At 40.2% G+C, this 25,261-nt stretch overlaps 2 protein-coding genes across 2 annotated transcripts in view; both read right to left on the bottom strand.

The window, feature by feature from the left end:
- Positions 1-25,261, bottom strand: part of LOC308085817 (sodium- and chloride-dependent GABA transporter 2-like) — a gene marked incomplete at both ends in the record, with an annotated part of 126,914 nt that overhangs the window by 101,287 nt on the left and 366 nt on the right. The gene's annotated exons all lie outside the window — the stretch shown is intronic.
- On the bottom strand, positions 384-25,188 carry LOC308085154 (uncharacterized protein; the record flags this gene model as incomplete). The annotated part of the gene is made up of 10 exons (XM_080428238.1): positions 384-472; positions 1,015-1,119; positions 1,266-1,301; positions 1,532-1,561; positions 1,776-1,829; positions 1,928-1,969; positions 2,099-2,168; positions 10,641-10,672; positions 11,090-11,184; positions 25,091-25,188. 10 exons carry the CDS (start codon positions 25,186-25,188, stop codon positions 402-404), a joined length of 633 nt encoding a protein of 210 aa, XP_080284364.1. The 3' UTR covers positions 384-401.

Below are 25,261 nucleotides of genomic sequence, written 5' to 3'. Positions count from 1 at the left end.
GCGCCCACAGCGTCCCCTGCGGGAATCGAACCCAGGACCTTCTAGCTGTGAGGCGACAGCACTACCGACTGTGCCACCGTGCCCCCCAAGTAGTAGTAATACTAGTAATACTAATACTAAAATATATCAAAGTAACAAAAACAAGTGTTAAAATAAATTGGGTATCCTGTGGTGTGGAATGAAATAGTCAGGACTAGAGACAACTTACAAAGCATGTCTTGAAGAACTCTGTGTCATCATCCCCAAGGATCGTAGGAAGGCCAAGGAGGACTGCAGTTCGCCTCCCAGTAGTGTCTGTACTCTGAAAAATAAACACACAAGACTGCTAAGTGGTCAAGGACTAGTAGACACAAGTGACGTAAGACAATGGCCTTTCTTTCCTTGGTACCCCGCCATTCCTCTCAGGTGCAGAACGCAGCCACTTCTGCAGTGCATTCCTGTATAGCAATTCGGTCAAATTGACGAGCAGCCGCTGGGGAAAAAAGTAAAAAAAAAACGTTATAAAGATAAATAAGAAAGCTGGCAGGTGGCCTTAGGAGCACTTCACCCATTTTCAACCCCATAGTCATATAATTGATCCACACAAATGCTCGTAAAACATGCCACCATTCATGTCTACTCTGTTCAGAGGAGGGCAGTGGACAGCTCAGAAACCTGCCTACCAGTGACATGACAGGTCATCATTTTCAATGTCCATTAGCTTGAAATGATGTCACTGGTAGGCAGGTTTCTGAACTGTCCACAGGCAAAGACCACCTCTGAGACAGAAATGGTGCCATCTTATTGTGAGCATTACAGAGGACCACTTATATGAAGTTAAGGTTGGAAATGGGTGAAGTGCTTCTTTAAGAGTTGATGCATTTTCCATCAGGCTCATTCCATGGTGAGGAAAATGCATCTGTTCTTATTTACTTGAGATAAAAGTTAAAATACTTAATTAAATTAAATATCCATCATAAAAATTGCCAAATCCACTGTAGTAAACCTAGTATTTTGAGGTGCAGATTGACTCACCAAACATGCAGTCCTGCATCAGCGTGTCCTTGAAGGCCCTCTTCTTATTCCTTGTTTTCTCTGATGGCACAGTGTGGTAGGGGCTGGAGTTATACATTGGCATTCCTAGAGAAAGACAGACAGAACAAAATAAGGCAAATAAGCACCATCAAAGTAGTTATCAATGAGCACCATATACACTAGCAAGTGTACCTAGTGCATGTCTGGTGGTAAAAAAAGAAAGTGATTTGAGAATGTATTAGTTAACTCACCTTTATAGCCTTGGGGGTGATGATTGCCAGCGAAGTCTAAAAAGAGGACAATTAAAATATTAAAAAAAGCTTGTATGCAATTTATCAAGACTGTATGTTTTAATGTTTAGAGTAGCAGGAGCTATAAGTTCAAATATGTCAGTCTTTAATAAGTTACAGTATGTCATGGCACAATAGCCAAGGCACAGCAACTGTTTAGTAATGGCTAATAAAATAATCACAAATGTATAAAAAGGCTCTTGTTGACACAGGAACAACAGACATACCATTCCTTACTTGTCCAGTGTGGTTCCCTCCTGAAATGGATTAAAATAGCCCTAATTAGTCACTGTAAAATACAAGTTCTCATATAATATCGTGCCAACATTAACAGATCCTTGCAAAATAGTGAGACACTGAATTCATATATGCACTCAACTTTACATTACCACCCATTTAACTAACATTTCCAGTCAGTGTATGGTCTCCAAGAGTGGCTGAGAGAATCATCTAGCCTATTAGTCTACTTACCATGATTGCAGGGGTCCATTGACTCCAACTCTGCCAAGAAGCTTCCACCAAAGCCTAAAATGAGAGAACACAAAACATGAACTATGAATTCTATCTAAAGCACATTTACAATCTGTCCACCCTGAGGTAGTAGTGTGAAGTGGTTCACTTACCATTATTAGGCTGGTTATCCTCCGAGCAGCTTCCTCCAGAGGCTAAAAGAAGGGAACACAAGACATGAATAGTGGACGCTGTAACCTTTGAACACATAACCTGAACTAAATGCTTGTAAAGCTTTCATGCAATTACATTTGGTTTTGCCATGTTAGTAATTAATGACATACCACTGCTTGCATTTGGTGTTGGTACAGAAGGGTACTGGCTGGATTCTGGCAGCACTGTATTAATAAATAACTGGAATTATACATGGCAATACTTAAAGTAGGTGTAGCAGTTAGTGTCATAACTGACAGTGTCACCACTGTACCTGGAAAATTAGGTGGCTTGAAAAAAAAATCGCTTCACACTGCTGTTTTCTGGCTCATCTGACTTTTCTATTTTTTTTTTTTCTATTCAATTCTAAAAACACCTCCTAAAACCTAACCTAAGTTTTCTGAAAACGTTCAAATTTTTACTAAAAAAATTTATAAAACATTATGTTGCCATACATATAGCAACAACTAATGAGACACAGAGGTGGCTCCCGGATTGAATGGCATAACAACATATAGGTTACAACAGGTCTAAATAGAAAAGAGGTGGTGCCCGTGCTGCTATAATTATTATACTTGGCCAGGCCTTGTGTATTGCAGTGAATCCTCTCCAGTCCTCTTGTAGCACAACCCTGAAAATTTAGAGGGAAACAAATAATTCAATAAATATGCACAAAACAATATATATATATATATATATATATATATATATATATATATATATATATATATATATATATATATATATATATATATATATATATATATATATATATATATCAGCCAAATTATTAATTTATCAGGTCCTTCCAAAATATTTTACACACACGTATATAATATATACACACACACACACACACACACACACACACACACACACACACACACACACACACACACACACACACACACACACATGTATGTATATATATATATAAATTATTATAAAACTTACATTAACCACTTTAGCCCTATTTTATACATAGGACATTTGAAAATAGCAGATCTACAAGCTCACCACATGTTGCATCGTGACGCGTTGTGAGCTTGTAGATCTGCTATTTTCAAACATTTTACTTTTGGTACTTTAAGTATATTTTGATGCCAATACTTTTGTACTTTAACTCGAGTAACATTTTGAACACAAGGCCTTTTACTTTTAACAGAGTATTTTTATATTATGGTATTGCTACTTTTACTTAAGTAAAATATCTGATTACTTCTTCCACCACAGCTGTTTCTCCACATTTATCCCCAGGCTAAATTGCTTTAGTGTAGTAAAACCTTAACTGTGCCTTCATTAAAATGGCAAAAAAATTACCCGAAGTATTAAGCCTTTTCCATGAGCTAACCTGGTTTCTATTATGCTCTAGATCCCGCCTCCTATATCCGGTAAATTTTCACATACACACATGCAACCACGGATGTAGTTTCCGTATCCGGTCTAGACCGGAAGTGCTTCCGGCAAAGTGAATTGGTACCCGTTGGTTTAAGACTAGTAGCTAGTGAGTTAGCACCATACATTCTGCCTTGTTAGTTCACCACTATTAAATGAACGAACTGCTTCACAGTAGTGCTGGTTACAACAATGATTATACAACTGTTAAAAACGCTAATAATCTGTTATTGTATACACACAGATAAACAAATGAAAGTACATTTTAATCACGAAACATGCTAACAAAACGGCGGGCTAACGTTAGCTAGCATGCTAGCTGCTTTAATAACATGGATTGCTATTTACTAACACAAGCTACAAACCCCGGACAGCATAAAGATAACATTTAGTCAAACGATGAGAGTCGGGTGATGGTATCTGAACAGGATAATACATTCTATTCCCATAAGAACTCACTCACTATTATTAGCTAGCATGCTAGCTAACAAGCTCAGGTCTGCACTGTAGTTGCCACGGTAATAATTCACAAGTTAACATTTAGTCAAACGATGACAGCCAGATGATGGTATATGAATTGCATAATACATTATATTGTAAAGGACTTACCAGTTTGTCTTACTATAGTAGTATTGTGAATTGTCAACAAGCCTCAATTCGCGCCAATGTTTCCTTTGAAAAACTCAAGTCCCATGAGATTTAGCTGGTCTCGCGAGTTGTGACGACTACCCTCTCGCAGGGGAGGGGGTGCGAGGGGAGGGGGAGGAGGGGAGGGGAGGGGAGGGGAGGGGGAGGGGGGGGTGTGCAATATCAGCACTACACGTTGAAACAATGTCAATTCATTGTTGGGCATTTCAACATTGAAAAACCATCATCTATACTAAATTGATTCAATGACATTTTTTTAAATGTTGAAATCGTATCTGTATTTAAACATTGAATCAACATAGCTTTTTCAACCTCAACCAAAAATAACCAATCTGACCAAAATCCAACATTGAATTAATATCTTTTGCTATCTGGGAGGTGATGATTCAGTGGCCTCCACGTGTGGATATGCAGGGTTTGATGAGGACAGTGTTGTTATATTCATGAATGGATTTCCAGGTGATGATCTTGATTTGTAAATTAATTCTATCTTGGCCATATATGGACATTGCCAAATATCGGCTTAATATTGATGACATCATATGATATAGTCAGAATATGCTTTCTTGGTCAGATATAGAGTACGGTCCGCAATGTAATGTTAGATTTGTTACGGAATGGACCGGACTGACAGGATCTGCAGGTTTTCATAAACTGTGACCTGCAGTTGTAATAATAAAAAAGTAATAACTGATAATCACCTACAAATTAGAATTCACTGCTGACCCACAAGTGAAATCATTTTGAGTTCATAAGTTTAATATGCTTTATCTTAATGAAGTATATAATTATATTTCCCACCACTGGAAGTAAAGAAGCTATATAGGAGACCTATATGGCTTGTATTAACATATATGACCTATATGAGGGTATAAACAAGCTATATAGGAGACCTATATACCCTGTATATGCACATATATGCACCAGATTTTGACCTATATGTGAGATATATGCAGCCTATATGGAGCTTATACCAGGCATATATGTGGTATATATGCACATATATGTGCATATATGATCCTTATATGTAGCATATAGGTTACATATAGTTGCATATATGGAACATATAGATTCTTTCCATGTGGGTCTCTCACCCTACTTGATAGATTAGACAAGGAAAAACATGAAAACGGATGTGACGTCACCCAGATTGTTTTGATCAGCGAAAATTACGTTGTGATACACGACGGCGATGACTGATCGTCACCCAGACCATAGATTATAGAAGAGAAGCTGTCCGTTTGTCCGTTATACCGTGTGAAAACCCGTTTATTTACCTATTTTGGACGAAAATGACTGGGGAAAAAAATCAAAAACCGGAAACGGAATCCAGGCCATGAAACCGGATGCAGATGTCCGTGAAGTAAGTGGAACTCGAGAATAACATTGAATATTAAGCAGCATAGCGCAATCAGAGATTAAACAATGAACGCGCGTCCAGCGCGTCGACGGCCAACTGGACAAAGTAGCACTTGACGCGTTATCGCGTCGTCCGCAGTCAAAGAGTTAATGGGGAACATAGAACCTTTTTTGGGGTAAACGGGGAACATAGAACCCAGGGAACATAGAACCTTTTTTGGTAAGTGGGGAACATAGAACCTTTTTAGCTGGGAACATAGAACCTGGGGAACATAGAACCTGGGGAACATAGGTACGGTCCCGCGCAGGGAGCGAACACTGACAGAGGAGGAGCAGCACATAAACAAACTAAACGGCAAGGTTTTTCTCCCCGTAGTCTGTTAAAACTATGCAGTGTACCTTTTTATCTTTATCAAACTTAGCACTGACGGCCGCTAATGTTATGAAAAGTAAGTAAGTAATTCTATTTCTAAAATCTATAAAGTATTTAATGAGGAGAGCAATGTGACAAGAAATGAGTTCAGAGCATTTATCTCGCTAGTTGTACGCAAACTCCAACTCTGTGAACCCCTCTTTGCAAACGTTATTGTAATATTTATAGTCCTGTTTATTATTGTAGGCCTATATAATAAGTGTCATGAAGCATCAGGGCATTAATTCACACGTTGTGATGCATTGTGAGCTTGGAGATCCATTGTTAGCTTTTAGGAATTTAGCCCCATTTGAAACCTCTCCCTCAGCAGCGATTGGAGCTATTGTCAGCTTTTCGGACTCCTAACTCCACTTGAGCTGGATTTGGGTAAAGTGGTGATAATATAATGACACATGTAAGTGTAGCCAGTCAGAGTTGAGCCTCAGGGGCCACCGTAGGCTTGCTGCACTGGCACTTCCTTATTGCCAATCAGTCAGAGTATTTAAAGGCTCTGCAGTCTACCAAACATTGTGTGCTTTGTGGTGGGTGGCTGCAGGTCTTGCGACCTAGGTGTCATGTTGTGTTTTATCATTTTCCCTGCCTGGGTGAGTAACATGCTGCATTTATGTTTTGACTGTTGCACTTAAAATGCTCTTTTAGTATTTTAATCATCATTTTGTTACTGCCCAGGTTGAGGTCATGTGTCTCGAGTCCTGAGGTGACGAGTCCATGTGCCGAAGGGATAATATGAAAGAATACAGACATCCAAGGTATATAAACGATTTGTTGTGGTTTTGTTTTATTATGTTTGTATACTGTACTAATGTTGTTTCCACTTCCTTAGTTATCACCACTGCTGTTTTGTTTAGTCTGAGTTTTATTGTTTATTGAGCTATTTCCTTGTACTAATTTATATTTCTGTTTTGTTTGTTCTCCCCCAAACACTGTGGCGAGCGCCGCTGCTATCTTGAGTCAACGGGAGCCGGGGGGTATAGCCGACCAGCTGCAGGGGTCACGTAGGATCACAGTAGTCCACGACCATATTAAGGTTTGATGTGTTGTGTGAACGCGAGCACCTCTTTGCACGGTGTCGCTCTGTCCTTCTTGCTGTGTGATTAAGTGTGTGTTCTTTAGTAGTCATTTGGACGAAGGTTAGCCTACTTAGCTTATAGCTCCCCCTGTTTATGGTCGACTGTTGCCTACCTGCCCTTGACCCCGGATGTAGCCTGTTTGTTCCTTTGTTGTGAGTAATATTGTGATGGTTTTACTTGGGATTACAACATTCAGTATATATTGTGATTTTATGATGTATTACACTGCAGTAGATATTTTAAGTAGCCTTTTAGTAAATAAATGTACTGAAACTGAATGTTCTGTGCTTAAACTTAAATAAACTTCCAGTTGTTTGGGGGAACTCATGTCTCAGTCCTCATTGGCGAACTTGCATATGTTGGGGAACCCGATTTTAAAGGTTATACATTGTTTAATTTCCTTGGTTAACCATTACCAAGGTGGCGTAGTCTTACATTTTAACAATTCTAGTAATTCCTTGCTCGACACCCGGTTACATTCGTATCTGACAATATATGAAGTCACTATACCAACTTTGATGAGGCTGTACTGCTTTGTTTTAAAAATATAAGGTTTTCTACATTTCCTGAAAAACTAAAAATATATATATTTATTTTGTTTCATTTCCTGAAAAATGAGCGTTTTGGAGGTAGCTGGTTGCTGCTGGACAGGGGCAAAGCCCAACCACCAGTCTTTACAAGTACCTTCACAGAAAAACAAGGGCAATGTTGCTTATAATTAGAGGACATGGCAACACTGAGCGTGGGAGAGCTCTAGAGCTCTATATCAAAGAAATCTGTCATTTACTCCTACATGTATTCAAATATGCTGTATTGGGCCCTAAATGTACTGTAATTGAGGGGGGGGGTATTATATGTATTTATCCCCTCATTTGTAATGGAAATGTATGCTGTTAGGGACTGTTCGTTAATTAGTTACCAGGGGGGGTGGTCCAGATGTAATGTATTTATTTTTATTACCTTGCCCCCCCCCCCCCCCCGACCTCCAAATACTTTTCTGTGCCCCCCCCCCCCCCCGAGTGACTGGAGGAAAATGCATGCCCCTCCCCCACCCAATAAACCATATATTTTTTATATTGACACCAACACTAGGAGTAGAATGTAAAATGGAATTTAGCGCCCTATTTCACGTCGGGGTCCATTTGGTTCATTTGGTAGCGTGCAGGTAGCATGCAGGGCCTTAAGCAGCAGTAATGTAACACACACTTAACACAGTAGAACCGAATTTAGCAGAAATTACTACATTTCCCATGATGCCCAGTGATGGTGCAGCAACGCGTCGCTGCCGTTACGTTGTGTCCCAAAAACCCACAAAATACACTCAAATGAAACTCTTCAACGGGCTAATTAGGTAGCATTGATGACATTTACCAGACTAACGTTCATACAGGTTTTTGGTAAGATGTGTAACATAGCCGTTTCAGTCACGACAACAGCATTAGCCGCATGCTAACGCTACTCGTTCGTTAGCTTAGCTACACGCTAACGGCTCATTATAGGCAGCGCTTGGCTAATAGTCATGTAACCCAACTAACGGCAACACAGTAATGGACATAAACATTCACATACATGCTTTAGACACTATTAGCAGGCTGCATTAACAACCAGCAGTAACAGAATCCAAGTTGCAGGCCACGTTAGCAGCTAATGCTGCGTGTGTACAATGAGGGTTGGCAGGTCTGTTTGTCGTATAAGCGATTTTGGGCTTATGTGGGCGCACCATCTACAATGGAGTAACTGAGCAGGAATAGTAACATTCACCACACTAACTGTCATTGTTGACAACGTGATTTCACAGCTGCGACAGCCACGACAACCACGTTAGCTACATGCTACGGTAAAAGTGCGTTAGCACAGTAGTGGACATAAACATTCGTTACATTTATAGTAGCAGGCTGCAGTGACCTAAAAGTCTTGACAATAGGAATGACAGGGCGATTTATTGGAGAAATGACGGTGATTGTGCTGTCCCGCTCAGCTCGGCCAACTATCACGGAGCCCTGCCGTTACTGCGTCTGTGATGTCGGCAGGGAGCTGTGTGTCTTAGCGAGTATTGGATGCTGCTATCTGGAAACTGCCCTCAGCATGAGACGACCAATGAGAGGTAGCGCTTTCGTTGTTGCTAAGATACGGTGTGTGGCACATAGCGTCTCTGCCCCATAGCCTGTAGATCTCTCGAACATCATTGGCGTAGCGTTTTTCACCTCCTAAAAAACCTCCAGAAGACTCGCCCCAAAACACACTCTCCCCCATTTTCTTATATTCGTTTTACTTGAGGATAAGGTTAGAAATAAGTTTAGGGTTAGGCATAGTTTTACTGAGGTTAAGTTTAGGAATAAGGTTAGGTTTTGGCACCGTTTTACTGAGGTTACGTTTAGAAATAAGGTTAGGTTTAGGCATAGTAGGCTAGTTTACTGAGGTTACGTTTAAGAATGCCAGGTGAATAGCCTACCACCGGATTTGCCCGGGGCGACTGTGTTTTAGGGCGAGTGTTTTGGTATTTAACAGCAGTGCAGTGCGCATGAGATTGGTTACGTATCAATCGGCTGTTAACATTAAACTATGAGAGAACAGGCGATATGGATTTATTTCAGGAGTGAGTCTGGCATGATCGCCCATTCTGCAATTTTGGCTTGAGTTGGGCGGGAGTAATACCGTTGACTGACAACCCCTTCAGCCAATCAGCAGTATCCCACTTCAGCCAGTGCATTTTTACCACTTCCAGACTAATGTGACGCAAAGGGACTTTTGAGACGGCCATGCCCAAAATAGGTTGCCTTATTCGGATACATGCGTGTCACTGCCCGCCCCTGCCGGTTCTCTAAATTTTTATTTTTAAATAGGCTCTGTCATGATTAATTGACCACATATATGAAGTTAAACAACTAAATTCTATCCAAACGATATCTTATATCTTAAGTAAATTCCGTGCCTCAAAATAGAAGTTTGAGAGCTTTTTGAAGTTTTAAAACATCGGAGAAAATAGCGCACAGAAAAGATGGCTGCCGTTCGTGTTTTGTCGGCTGCATTCAGGCTGCACTCGGTGCCATTCGGGCTCACTCGAACTCGCCACCTGATTGGCCAACTTTCGCTGTCAATCACAGAACGATGAGCGACGACGCTGATAGGCTCGGCTTTTTGGTAATGCGCTAGAAACGCCCATACAAGCCTTCAGGCCAGACTCCTTCCTGAAATCAAATGGAAATGAGATTTTCCGGAGGGAGGGGCTTTACCAGGCTAGGGCTAGGGCAAGGTTGCCACAGGGCTAAGTGACAACAATGTGAGCCCAACATCACCCCTGGGGGCCCACAACTGACCCAATGACCAACAAACTAAACAATCAATATTTCTATTCCTAGAGCCTTGCAACTAAGGGGGATAAACATTTAATGGTTGACCTGAGGGTAGCGCTGGAGGAAAGGTCATGGGGTCAACACAACAAGAATGGTTCATCCTCAAGGTGTCAAAGTTACAGACTTTGCCTCTTTTGTCTAGGTCGTATGTCTATGTTATGTTCATTTTCTAGTTGTCATGGTTCTATGTTCATGTCTTCCCCAGCTGTAATCTCATGAGTAATCAGCCTGAGTCATGTGTATATATTGTTCCCCAGTCAGTCCTTGGAGGGTTATTGTTTGGTGTTGCATCATGTCAGTTTGTTTGTGATGTCTGTTCATTTGTATATCACCTGTGTATCCAGACCCAAGATAATGATCATGAAAAAGAAACAGACAGCCCATATAGCTGAGGTAGGGGCATCATGGCTATTGCCTGAGGGTATGCAATGAAGGCCAGCCCTGGACCTGAAAACAGAAACAAAAAACTGTAGATTATTACCATTTGTCATTGCACACTGTTATCCAACCATGAGCGGTGTATGAGTCTGAGTCACAGCCAAGGCCTGATGCAACAGGGCTGCCAGTGTCTCCTCAGATGTGAATTCTACCAAATCATCGCTGGCAGTGCCAATTCAGTGCACAGTTTTACTTGTACTGAGTGGTAAACTGGCATATAACCCTAAACATAATCTAACCAACTCACAGAGAGTACATCTTTCATGACCGTTTTCTGCTAGCTTACTTGCTGCTTGCTGTGTCGTTGCTTGAATAATCCCACACACAATGTGTGGGATTATTCTTGTGTCTGGAAGTCTGTATGACTTCAGAATGGATTACATCTTTGTATAATTTACGTAGACATTGTGACTTGCAGTAGGCTACCTGACTCTGCCACTTCATCAATGGGAACACCCTGCTCGTGAGCCATGAATCCCAGTACTGAGAAGACGGCAAATCCAGCTACTATGCTAGTGGCACTGTTCAGCAAACACAGATATAGGGAATCTCTGTGAAACATAATAAAAATCATATTCTTTAGCTTCAGATTTGACATCACAATAATTAAAAACAGCTGTATTCTGAATATTGCTGTCGGGCAGAAACCAGCTAACTCAATTTTTGAGCTTTTTAATATTTTTTCAGAAATCAGTGCTATTGAACAGCCATTACTGGTCTGTGTGTTGGTTAAAAAATATATTGAACCAATGAAAAGTATTAAAAAGCGCTTCTGACAAAACCAGCAAACTCCATTGGAGTTAGCTGGTTTTGCTGACTCTTGGCTCCACCCCCTTTTGACCTCCAACCTCATTGTGAGCTTGGAGGTCCATTCAGCTGTTCTTATCAATGATGAACAAAACCTCCTAACTCCACTTTATTTTAATTTTTTTTCATTTCCTGAAAAATTTACATTTTGGAGTTAGATGGTTTCTGCCCGACAGGAGCGATATCTTACATTTGGTCATTAGCACAGTTTTTACAAGAAGTAGGCCTAGTTATGATGGACCAGTATAGATACAGATGTCAGGTTATGTGTTCACAGCCACCCATTGTTCTTATTGCTATGGATACCAACGCAACTTCACACAATCCATTTTGAACACACTTGCCTGTAGCAGTTGTTGTTGTACATGTTGTAGCTCCCTAGAACAATTAAGCAGAGGTGGACAAAGTACTCGACCCTAGTACTTGAGTAAGAGTAGAGATACCCATGCTCAAATTTACTCCACTACAAATAGAAGTAGCTCAGTCAAAATATTACTCAAGTATGAGTAAAAAAGTAATTGCTTTTAAATATACTTAAGTTTTCAAAAGTACATGCTTTTAAAAATACTTAAAGTACAAGTAAAAGTAAAAGTAGCAGTACATTTCTTAATTTTTATATGATGAATTGCTGTAATGTTTTCACATTGAATTCATAGGACCTCGTAACTCTTGTTTCAGAGAAGTAACTGCTGATCATGCACTGATGTGCTTGCTTGTAGAATCACTATGTTATTCAAAAGCCTGCAGAAACACCTATAAAAACATAGAAATGACTGAGGAACCAGAACAAAATAATTGTACTCCTATACAAGATGTAATAATACAGAAACATTGAATTAGTATGATTACTAGATTAACATCAAATATATTGCTTTTGCATACTAAGAAGTGTAAAAGAAAGGCTTAACAAGGGGGTCGAGTGCCATGTAGTAGCCATGTTCGATTCTGCTTCGATAACTGGATGTCGTACGACGAAGTATACGTCCAGCTTAACCACCCCAGAGCTGCCTTCCCCTTGGATCTGGTCCTATTTAAACAGCATTTCTCAGTAATATGGCAATGGATTAATTAAGGAGCTGTGTCAGTGTCCTAACAAAGCAAGGGGGTTGACTAGTGGTCACGTTGACGCATCACTCCAATGAACAGCAGCAGCCAGTGCGATACAGGGTATCTACGTGTATAATTATATCTATGGAATACCACTACTAAAACTCCTCCAAAAATTTAAGCCACAGACCAGGGGTCATCACCATGCCAGCTTGTGACGGACATTTTGATCAATATTTTATTTTTGTACGGACAAACAAAATAACTGGCATGTATATATGTATATATGTATATATATATATATATTCAGAACGTTCAGAACGAAACACATTTGTGACGTGAGTGCTAATTCACTTTCAAAATAATGTAAAGATAATAAGTCAATAGTTTAATATGTATAAGTATGAAAAAAGTGTAATGCACACCAAACAATAATACAAACATTATTTATGCTTAACATACTGATGATTGCACTTGACTTGATATTTGTATATGGCTGAAATTTCAGTTCCTTAGTTTATTAATTTTTCTCAGTTCTCTGTCTGCTGGAAATGTTTAGTCACACGACGTGTGGTTTGTCCGCAAGTTCTCTTTTTTCACCATCACTGTGCAGTTCTCGCTGATGAGACAAATACTTACAGTAGAATAATGATGAGAGAGCTCTATCCAGTTCCATGTATGGTATACAAATACATATGGCTGAGATAAATGGTAAATGGTGCATTTATCTAGCGCTTTTATCCAAAGCGCAGGGGCGGCCTTTCCTATGTTTCACCCGTTTCAATTGAAACGGGCCCCAAACCTCAGGGGCCCCCCAAATTTTCTTGAAAAAAAAAAAAAAAAAAAAAAGTTTCTTTTTTTTTTTTTAAATACAATTTTAGATTTTTTCGCAAACAAAATCCTCAAATTCCGCAAACAAAATCGGGGTGACCGTGTTTTGGGGCGATTTTTTTTTTTGGGGGGGTGGGGGGGTGCATAGGGGGCCACATATTAGCTCTTGAAACGGGCCCCCAGATCACTAAGGCCGCCCCTGCCAAAGCGCTTTACATAGATTGTGCATTACATTCACCCATTCACACATATTCATACACCGATGGCAGAGGAAACCATGCAAGGCACCAACCTGCTCATCGGGAGCAATTAGGGGTTCAGCGTCTTGTTCAAGGACATTTCGACACTAACTCTGGGGGAGCCCCCCAACCCGGGATCAAACTGGGAACCTTTCGGTTTCCAGTTCACTCTATTCTTATTTTTGCCTGATTTTATACTGATTTATTATCAAAAAATTTACTAAATAATGCTGCGCACTTATATATATATAATTTGCCCAATTCCTAGAATTTCCCAGCATAACATTTGGGAAGGCTTAGCCTACCCTAGCCTTCATTACCCGCCGCCTATGTTTGTCAGAATTAAAGTGTCTTTCCAAGTTCCATTTCTTCACTTACTTCCCATCAAATATAATGTGTTGTATACTACTAGAAGTAGTACCCCCCCCCCCCCCCCCCCCCCCTAACCCACCCAAAGAAAATGTCGTTTGGGGGTACAAAATCATGGGATAAAAAAATAAATAAAAAAAAAAAACCCAGAGGGTCCCCCCCCCCTTAGGGGTCCCTGGAGACCCTGGGGTCTCCAGGCCGTGACCTACAGACACGGCGAAGGAAAACTGTGAAGCCACAGCCACGCATGCAAGATGTTGCACATGAACACTGAGGCGCTCCAACACAAACACTCTGACATTAAGCTTCACACAACAAACATCAGCAGCACACACAACATTCACCACAATGACAAACAAATTACGTCCGCACAAAAATAAGCGAGGGCTCGCTTATTTTGGGGTTAAAAAATCGTGGGATAAAAATTTCCCCCAAAAAATTAAAAAAAAAATTAACAGCGCATCGCGTCCTGCCGTCCTTCCTCTCTCTCCATGTCCTTGTCTCTCTCTCTCTCTCAGTTTTACATGTGTGATAACTGAATATTCAAAGGAAGGCAATTTCACCACTTTTAAGTAATTTGTCACAGTCACAAATGTATACTCTTCAACAATCCTCCACATGAAAGTGCATGTTGGATGTATTAGCATACCGTGTTCATTTCTAATAGAAGCATACGGTAAAGTACTTTAAGTAAAAGTTACTTTTATTATTTAGTAATGTTGCAATATAAAAATTACAGCTCTTTATCACAGTGTGCAACCCTGGCCTGTAGTGCAAAGGATATAGGGAGCAGGAACAGAATGCAAAGTATCTATAATCATCCCTTATAAACATACTCCCAGAATTCTGTGGCAGCGATGTGGTGTTGGTCTGGTTAGCCCATTTGTTGAAACCATTTTGAGATGAGAAGTTTACACAATTATCTGATGGAGTAGAGAGAACATTTAACTTGGTTATCATAACAATGATGCTGATAGTATTAACAATAATTTCAATTATTTTATTCATAATGCACTTTTAATGAAAGTGAAATTCAATCATGTTTTCAAGAGTTTTGAAAATATTTGATTATTGTGTTAATCACAGACACTACAGGATTTGAACAGTTCAATGATTGAATGTGTGTTAAATCAATGGCCCCGATTCACTAAGCTGGTCGTAAATAAGGTGTAAATAAAGTTACTAAAGGAGGGTGTATTTTCTGTAGGGTAATTCACAAAGGGGTGTGTAAATCCCTCAAATGTGCGTATCACAGGTGTATGTCATGATGAATCTGGACGGCTGCCAGCTGGTCGGTAAAATCTCATGCGCATTCCCGAGAAGTTCATTTACATTGTTCCACGCCCCATTTCGCACCATAAAAGGCAACAGGAAATGAAATATCCAACTTCAACTTCACCGTGCTGAACTGTGTTGCCATATCCGCTTATTATAAGCGAATTGTGGCTTGTTTTTCTGTTAAGTTGCTTGTAAATATTGGTAGTTGCAGGTTGCAGTTTTTTGGGCTTGTTTCTAAAGTGTAGTTGCTTATTTGGGCTTGCTTCACAATTTTGTAATTATTTTAACCGGTGGTTATCAAATATTTTCATGTCATGGACACCCAAATGAATATGTAGGCTATTTGTCCCTATAACTCTGAAAATGTTGTGTGCCAGCTGGAGCCCCATACAAGTTTTCTGTTGTTAGAATGTTAGAATGAAAAAAAAAAGATATTCCAAATATTCCACATTTTATTTCAAGATTTTTTTATTTTTTAAATAGCAGATCTACAAGCTCACAACAGCTTGAGCTTGTAGATCTGCTATTTTAAAAATATGTTTTTCAATTTGCTTGTAGATTGGCCACGGACAGAGGCGCGTCTGTGCCTCCAGTTACATTAAGGCATGATAGTCTGTTATCATCACTAGACCATACCCGTAGGGGGATATCATATGAGCACCCAAAGTGTGCAGTTTGGCTTATGCGCTGTGAACAGACAGTTTATCAGGGATGGAAATTGACACACGGCCGTGTGCACAAATAATGTACATTCTGACACGTGCCTCCCCAACGTGCGCACGTGCGTGTCCGTGCGTACACGGCCTCGGACCCGAGTTGTGGTGCGATCATCCCCCCCCCCAACACACACACACACACGACGGAGCCGCGATGGTCGGAGTACACACACACACGTAACTTGAGCGAAGCACGTTCAACACACGCTCGCACGCGACCCGTTGCGAGCGCACACACACACACACACACACGGTACATCCTCATGCGGCCAGAGCCGTCCCCCCGCCGCACACGCACACACACACACACACACACACACACACACACACACACACACACACACACACACACACACGTAACTTGGGCGAAGCACGTTCTGTGAGTGCAACAGTGTAACGCAACAGCCGGAGCCATCCCCAACACACACACACACGCGACGCACACACACACGGTACATCCTCATGCGGCCAGAGCCGCCCCCCCGCAACACACACGCACACGCACACACACACACACACACACACACACACACACACACACACACACACACACGCAACTTTGCACGTTCTGTGAGTGCAACAGTGTAACGCTGTGGGGGTGTAGATGCAACGCATGCGCAGTTTGAGCAGCCAGCGTAAGCATGGCGACATTCTTTGACATAAAAATGCAAATAAAAAGCTGACATTTAGTGATATCAAAAAACGGGCTTCGAAAGTCACATGCACATGGTAGTGGTCAATGGCTGTGCGCAATTTGAGATCAATAGCTTCAGGCACTGAGGAGAACGGGGCAGAACAATTTTTGACATAAAAATGTGAATAAACAGCTGAGATTTAGTGATATCAAAAAACGGGCTTCGCAGTCCGATGCACATGGTAATGGTGAATGGCTGTGTGCAATTTGAGATCAATAGCTCCAAGCACTGAGGAGAACCGGGCAGAACAATTTTTGGGCTCAGAGGTTTGGGCTCAGAGGTTTGTGGAATTATAGGAGGATTACATGGAACTTTGGCTGAGTTGGCTGACACATGGCAAACACGCTGAGGGACCTAATAATTCAGCTCTAAATGCAACTGATAGCCTAGAAAATAAATAAAAAGCGGTGGAATCTGCATCATGTCTATATGATGCATAGGCTACAAGCAATACATAGTTTGACACATTTTTAACGGAAATTATTTAGTGAATCCGGCTCTGAAATGTTTTTATTTAATTAGTGTGTAACCATTCTACTAATTATCACATGCTCTCACAAAACACAAGACCATTGCATAATCCTGAATTTTCCTTTTCTGGTTATAAAGCATGGGATTATTGAATAGTTACATTAGCAGCATGGCATAGAATGGAAAGGGATGTCAACGATCTGATCAGATAGGCTTTCAAGTGATATGTATGTCAAATGTTATATGGGGCTATGCAGAACCTCAGTTTGTGTACAAAATTTAGACTATGTATGTCAAATATACTGTACGATGTCTTACCTGTGTTCCAGAGGTTGTTACAACTAGCCCAAGGGAGCTGGGAGTTGAAGGATGAGATGAGGTAGAACAACCCCCAGGCCAAAATAATAATATAAATCATACAGAAGTAGAAAAGAGTCAGCTGCCCTGCATACCCTATACCTGTTGGGCAAAATGTAAATAATTTTGACTGGTCAGCTTTGCACATACATTAAATGGAGTTGCTAGGTAGGCGATAAGATATAACACAACTAAATTATACTAGTGGCAAATAAGACAGAGAACAGAAAATACATACGGAAATGTATAGAAATGGGAATGTTTCATTTAGTATGCACACTAGTTGCACTGATTGCAAATTTGCAGCAAATCAGACAAAACAAAGAATATATATACACTGCGTGTATGTATATATATATATATATATATATATATATATATATACACACACACACACACACACACACACACACAATAGAGAACACTCTTATGAGTCCAGCATGTGACACACACTTGTTTAAATATTAATTTGTTACCAAATTTGTACCAAATAATGTCATCTTGGGTTCAGTTAGGCCACTACTGTGTTGTCAATGTTTACCTTGTACTCCAAACCAGGCGATAACTCAGTTTTGAAGGAACATTAACGTATCAGTTTTACTAGTATAATATTGTATTTAGAATTTACATTCACAAGTAAGACGCGCGAACGCTGGAAGCGAACGCAGCTCGAAAATATTGTGTATTTACGGACTTGTAATCCGTGTTATTTCACTGTGATGGGGAGAGAACAGTGTGTGTGTGTGTGTGTGTGTGTGTGTGTGTGTGTGTGTGTGTGTGTGTGTGTGTGTGTGTGTGTGTGTGTGTGTGTGTGTGTGTGTGTGTGTGTGTGTGTGGTGTTGCATTTAAATCAGAGCATTGTCTAAATTCCTGCACTCTGGCGCCCTCTACATAGGTAGTGCATGCACACAGACAGACATACAGACAGACAGACAGACACACACAACCTGAGCAGGGTTACATAGTAAGCTCCACTTGGTCGGAGCCTCCTTCCGCGTTCGCAACAATTTACATTCACAATTTACATCCACAATTCCATTTAGTTTAGTTTAACTATTAGTTCCAATCATAGATGGGAAGTTAAGTCGTTTTTTTTGGTATCTGTACTTTACTTTACTAGTATTTTTTTTTAGACTACTTTTTAGTTGTTCCCGTTACATTTTAACACTTTGTACTCCTTACATTTTAAAAACATGCTTGTTACTTTATAGTTTTAATGTTGCTTATAGCGTCAGTTACTAGCTCTGTGTGTCACGTACTACAAATGTCTATCTACTTCCTGTAAGTAGACTAAAAAATAACTGTACCTCATTCAAACACAGCAAGTGAGATACAAGCCTACTTGCTTGAAAGTAAACACACACACACACACACACACACACACACACACACACACACACACACACACACACACACACACACACACACACACACACACACACACACACACACACACACACACACACACACACAGCTTCTGCAATGCAGAGGGTGACATTATGCCGCTCGCACGTTATGTGTCTGTCTGTCTGTCTGTCTGTCACCTTTATTTATTCAGGAAGGACAATTGAGAGCCAGCTCTCTTTTCCAATGACACCCTGATTACAGTGTACAAGCATACAATTTAAACACAATACATTACATGATAATAAACATTTCAGAGTGTACAAGTACAGTTAGAACAGTTAGTATTTCTCATAAGTAATTTAAAGCGATCAAGTGAGATCAGGTTCTCCAATTTTAGAACCGATTGTAGAGAGTTCCACATGTGAGGGGCATAGTAACGAAAGGCTGTCTTACCCAGTTCAGAATTAGCAGAGGGAATTTCTAAAATAAAGTAATCCTGAGAACGGGTGTGGTGATGGCCAACTTTGGGTTCTAATAGGCTGTTAAGATAGTTAGTTAATTTCTTGAGTAAGGCTTTGTAGATATAGATAGTGCAGTGCTGTTCTCGTCTTATAGCCAATGATGGCCAACCGACCTTTTCATAAAGCCTACAGTGATGGGTAAGAAACCCATCTCCAGTTATAAACCGGAGGGCTGAGTGGTAGACTGCATCAAGTGGCTTTAGTGATGAGGGAGCAGAATGCATGTAAATAATATCGCCGTAATCTAGAACTGATAAAATTGTGGCTTGAATTAACTGTTTTTTACTGTTGGAGTCAAAGCAAGCTTTGTTTCTGTAGAGAAATATTAATTTTGGTTTTAGTTTTGTGATGAGTTCTGAAATGTGAGTTTTGAAGGATAGTTTGTCATCTATCCATATGCCTAGATATGTGTAGCTGGAGACTCTTTCAATAGGAGTCCCCTCTATAGTGGTTATATTATTGAAAGTTGGAGTAGCATTTTTCGATAATTATTGAGGTCATCTGACTGTGGGACCACCTTTGTGTAGAAGAAATACATAAGCTGTTTTCCATAGAGCGGGAATACTATCAGTTAATAAGGTTTTATTAAAAATATGTGTTATAATGTCAGAGATAACAGGTGTAGCTAATACTAAGAGTTGTGGGTCTAGTTCATCAGCTCCGGTCGATTTTTGGGGGTCAATGGCAGATAGAGCCTCCCTTACCTCTAAGCCAGAGAAAGGCCTGAGCGAGAATGTTTGGGTGTTAGGTCTGTCGTGGACAGGATTGTTAGGTGATATGCCAGAATTCCCAAAGAGATGGCCTACGGCAACAAAGTGCTCATTAAAAACATTGCACAGTTCACTTTTATTCGAGACTGTGGATGAGTCGGTAGTAACGTTAAAATACTGTTCCAATCAGTGTTCAAATCACCAATACCCCCCTGGTCATCGGTCATAGTCTTGTATAAAGGCTAGATGTGTTAAACTATTTGAACCTCCGCAGCATTAGGTAAGTTAATCTTACAACAACCAAACACAAAGGGCCGATAGATAGACAAATCACTCGATTTAGTAGAGCGGATAGTAGGAACAATCGTTCACTTTGTGATACAAGCGTGAAAATTGGCATGAACATTCCTTTAGGTCAACTCTTTGACTTTTTTAATCGAGCCACTCAAAAATCCAAGATGGCGGCCATTTTTCAAGATGGCCGATACCTTAGTGGGCAGTTAAGTGATATGATGGTTTATTTGGTGATACAAGCATGAAAATTGGCATGAGCAGTCTCTGTGGGTCACTTGACAATAGGCCACCCACAGCTACTTGAAATTTCAAGATGGCGGCCATTTTTCAAGATGGCCAACACTTTAGTGGAGCATTTAAGTTATATAATGGTTCATTTGGTGATACAAGCATGAAAATTGGCATGAGCAGTCTCTGTGGGTCACTTGACAATAAGCCACCCACAGCTACTTGAAATGTCAAGATGGCGGCCATTTTTCAAGATGGCCACCACCTTAGTGGACTAGTTAAGCTTAAGAAATCATTTAGTTGGTGATACAAGCATGAAAATTGCCATGAGCCGTCTCAAAAGGTCATTTGACAAGAAACCGCCCACAGCCACTTGAAATTTCAAGATGTCAATCTTTAAATGATACCTTTTCTCATAGAAATGTATTGGGTTCCTCAAAAAGCTCTGTCAAGAGAGGTTGTTTGACTGTGTTTTGTCTGACTCCTCGCCCACGACCTGTCCAGTTTGGTAAGACCTGTCAGGAGTTGCCTCCCACCGGCATAGCTCTCAGGGTTCACTGAGGTAGGCCTAAACAAGCTCCCTTACCACGACAAGGTAACAGTCACAAGGGAGGATATATATATATATATATATATATGTATATATATATATATTGTTTTTTTTTAAACTAACAGCCATTACATGTGTCAAATAAATACTAAGGGGTGGGGAAACAAAAAATAAGATGAATAAATTAGCACAGTTGTGGTGCTGATAAGCACAGTTGTGGTGCTGAACGGACAGTGCTCCAAAATTATGAGTAATGGCTAATACTGAATGGCAATAGCCACGGAACCATGACAAACGATACTAAGGAACTAAACTGAAAATGTGCTTCACTGTTAGATATGGCAGTGGAAGGCAGTGGAAGCAATGTTACAAAGTAACAACTGAAAATTACACAGTAATAGACTAGATAAAAAGTAAAACATGATGCGTCGATGTGACGAGGGGAAGCCGAGCCATAGGCCTCCACTTGAAAACACAGAGGACAACAGGGAATAACTCTGGCAAAATAAACATGCAAATAGGTTCTAGCAGGGGCAACTACATAGGCATGTGAAACTGAGTCCATATCTGAAGCAGTTACACCTTCCAGTACATGCCTTGGAGCACCCACATTTGGTCAACTCCCAACAACTCTCCGCAATAGGTGGAAGTGGAGTCCAGAAGACTTTCCACTTCTCGTCCTGTTCCACCCATCCCCAGTCAGATGGGCTCGGCATTTGTGGATGTCGCTTCAATGCCTGTCCCCACACGTATCCAGCCTCATAAGAAGCATGTTTGGCATGCTCTTTGAGTGCTGCTTGAGTTGGTGGGATCAAGTCATATTGTCTTTGCTTTCTGGCAAAGAGATCAAGCCTGGCCTCGTTCACAGTTGTGACATCGCTGGACCGGTCATACATTAGATCTTCTTGGCCTCTTGACATGGATATCTTTGGTATCTTCAGTGTCTTCAGCAGATGTAGATGCTCTCTTTTGGGTCCTTTCCAGCTCTGTGTTGTTGAACCTAAGTTTACAGCTTGAATTATATTTTGCTCTGTTTCTTGTCGATGTGCTTTCTATGCCATCACCTTCATCTAGTCGGGTTGGACTAAGTAAGATAGGCAGAGCATTGATCTTATGAAATAATGGAACATTTCTTGCAATGGTATCATAACCAGTACGATCGTGCTCTCTTTTGAATAAACTCGGCTGAATGAGTTTTTCCTTGGTGACCTGCTGACAAATTAAACATCTGTCCCAGTTAGTTTTCACAACTGTTATGATGGCTTCTGCCATGTCTGCAGCATAGGCAGAGGCCGAGGGTTTATCCTTGTCACCTTTTACCAAGCACTTTGATGTATGGGATACAACTAAGTTCGTGCCTTAACCCTACACTTAGTTCGATCGTTCATCCAATGCCATTTAAATCCTGAGCGATCTGTACACCATCCGGTTAACTAAAACCCCATTAACCTTGGCTCGGCTCTCCCGTGCTGGCACAACCTGTCAATTCAGGTGCGGCTATCTAACTGTTTTGGGGTAAATTAGACAGCATTTGGGATACCAACTTTCAATTAGCTGACATTGAACCCCAGTGATATATCACCAGTGTGCCCTGGTAGTGCAGATATTCACTCTTATCTAATCTATCTATGATCAACAAATCAACACAACTATATTGTGATGTGTTAAAAGTTGTTCTTTAGCATAATAATAATAATCGTCCTTAATGAAAAAAAACATACATTTCTATGAGAAAATGTATCTTTTGAGGATCCAGGGGGTGGCCATCTTGAAAATAGAAATGTAAAGTGGCTGGGAGTGTTTTCTTGTCAAGCAACCCTTAGAGACTGCTCATGCCAAATGTAATGCTTGTATCACCAAATAAACCATTATATAACTTAATTGCTCCACTAAAGTGTTGGCCATCTTGAAAAATGGCCGCCATCTTGAAATTTCAAGTAGCTGTGGGTGGCCTATTGTCAAGTGACCCACAGAGACTGCTCATGCCAATTTTCATGCTTGTATCACCAAATAAACCATCATATCACTTTACTGCCCACTAAGATGTCGGCCATCTTGAAAAATGGCCGCCATCTTTGATTTTCAAGTGGCTCGATTAAAAAAATCGATAAATGACCTCTAAAGATGATCTGTACCAAGTTTCACGCTTGTATCACCAAGTGAACGATTCTCCCAAAATATTGCTTTTATCCGCTGCACTAATTTCCTAACGAGACAAACTGAATAAAGTCCAAAGTCCGATTAAAACCCTGTTACACCAATTAAAGCACATAACATGCGAGCGGCATAATGTCACACTCTGCATTGCAGAAGCTGTGTGTGTGTGTGTGTGTGTGTGTGTGTGTGTGTGTGTGTGCGCGCGCGTGCGTGCGTGCGTGCGCGCGTGTGTGTGTATTTACTTTCAAGCAAGTAGGCTTCTATCTCACTTGCTGTGTTTGAATGAAGTACAGTTGTCTGTCTGTCTGTCTGTCTGTCTGTCTGTCTGTCTGTCTGTCTGTCTGTCTGTCTGTCTGTCTGTCTGTAGTATGGTAACAGGATAGGTGGACACTGGACACTCGGGACATCTGGGAACCTTGATGTAAAATTGACAATTTCTTTCAAAATGTAAAAAAAATACATGATTAGAACATGCTTAAACATTCGACAATTAATGTCTAATATTTCTACAATTGCTACAAAACCTATAGGCCTATATCAAGTCATATATCAAGTGTATATTTGCAGTGGTGTAAAGTAATTAAGTACATTTAGTCAAGTACTGTACTTAAGTACAATTTTGAGGCACTTTTACTTTACTGGAGTATTTCCAATTGTCTATACTTTTACTTCTACTCCCCTACATCTCAGAGGAAAATATTGTACTTTTACTCCACTACAATTATTTGAAAACTTTAGTTACTAGTTACTTTTCAGATATAAATTATTACATTATAAAACATTCATTAACCACTTTAGCCCTATTTTATGCATAGGCTATTTGAAAATAGCCGATATACAAGCTCACAACGCGGCGCATCGCGAAGCGTTGTAAGCTTGTAGATCGGCTATTCTCAAACATTTTAGTACTTTTACTTTTGGTACTTTAAGTACATTTTGATACCAATACTTTTGTACTTTTACTCAAGTACATTTTTAATGCCGGACTTTTACTTGTAACGGAGTACTTCTACATTGCAGTATTGATACTCTTACTTAAGTAAAACATTTGAGTACTTTTTCCACCGCTGTATATTTGGGACATAAACAAGAAGTTGAAGGACAAATTAAGTCTGATAATGCTGATAATACCTTACTTAAGACCATTTTTCAAATATTTTATTTTTTTTACATTTTGGACAAAATAGCCAATTTTAAATTGAGGTGCCCAGATGTCCCTAATGCCCACCTATCCTGTCTCCTGTAGTATAGCTGAATAGGATGGGGTAGGACCATGCTACTGTATTTTAACATCAGTCATAATGGTGGTACTTGGATAGCCAAATCTTTTCTGAGGTGGTAGCCTACTCAGTCTAAAAAGGTTGAGAAACTGCTGTATTAGAGTTCAAGAGGTGGGTCTACTTGCATGATTTGTCACGTCACAGTTTGGAGATCAATCCTGGGCCAGTTTTAAGACGAGTGTTTGGTGGGGATCTTTTAAGTTTAATAGCCTTCAAATTATATGACCGAGGTTATATGACTGGCTTTGCACAGAAACATCTGTTAAAAATACTTTTTACTTTTACTTTTACTAGTACATTTCAGAGCCTGTACTTAATATACCTTTACTTGAGTAATTAGTTGAATGAGGACTTCTACTTTTCCCAAGTAACTGTACTTATACTTAAGTAAAGAATGTGAGTACTTTTCCCCTCTCTGGTTCCAATACTACTTAATTACATCTACATTTTCACACATGTATATCTCAAGTTGCAACAATAAAAAAAAAACACAGTAGATGTCCCAAATTGGTGCTATTGTTATGAATTACCTTCTGCCAGTGGACACAACTTCCTCCAGTAAGTGACAGCCCCCTCCTGGGTGAACTGGCCCATGGAGGTCTCCATAAGGAACAGGGGTACACCACATGTTGCCACAGATATCAGGTATGGCAACAGATATGCACCTGAATTACACAAAGCATCACTACCTTGAATACATT

Source organism: Gymnoscopelus braueri, assembly GCF_963280865.1.
Source record: "Gymnoscopelus braueri genome assembly, chromosome: 5".
NCBI classification, from domain to species: Eukaryota; Metazoa; Chordata; class Actinopteri; order Myctophiformes; family Myctophidae; genus Gymnoscopelus; species Gymnoscopelus braueri.
Note: the sequence above shows the minus strand (reverse complement) of the source record. Positions and strands in the feature narration are given on the sequence as shown.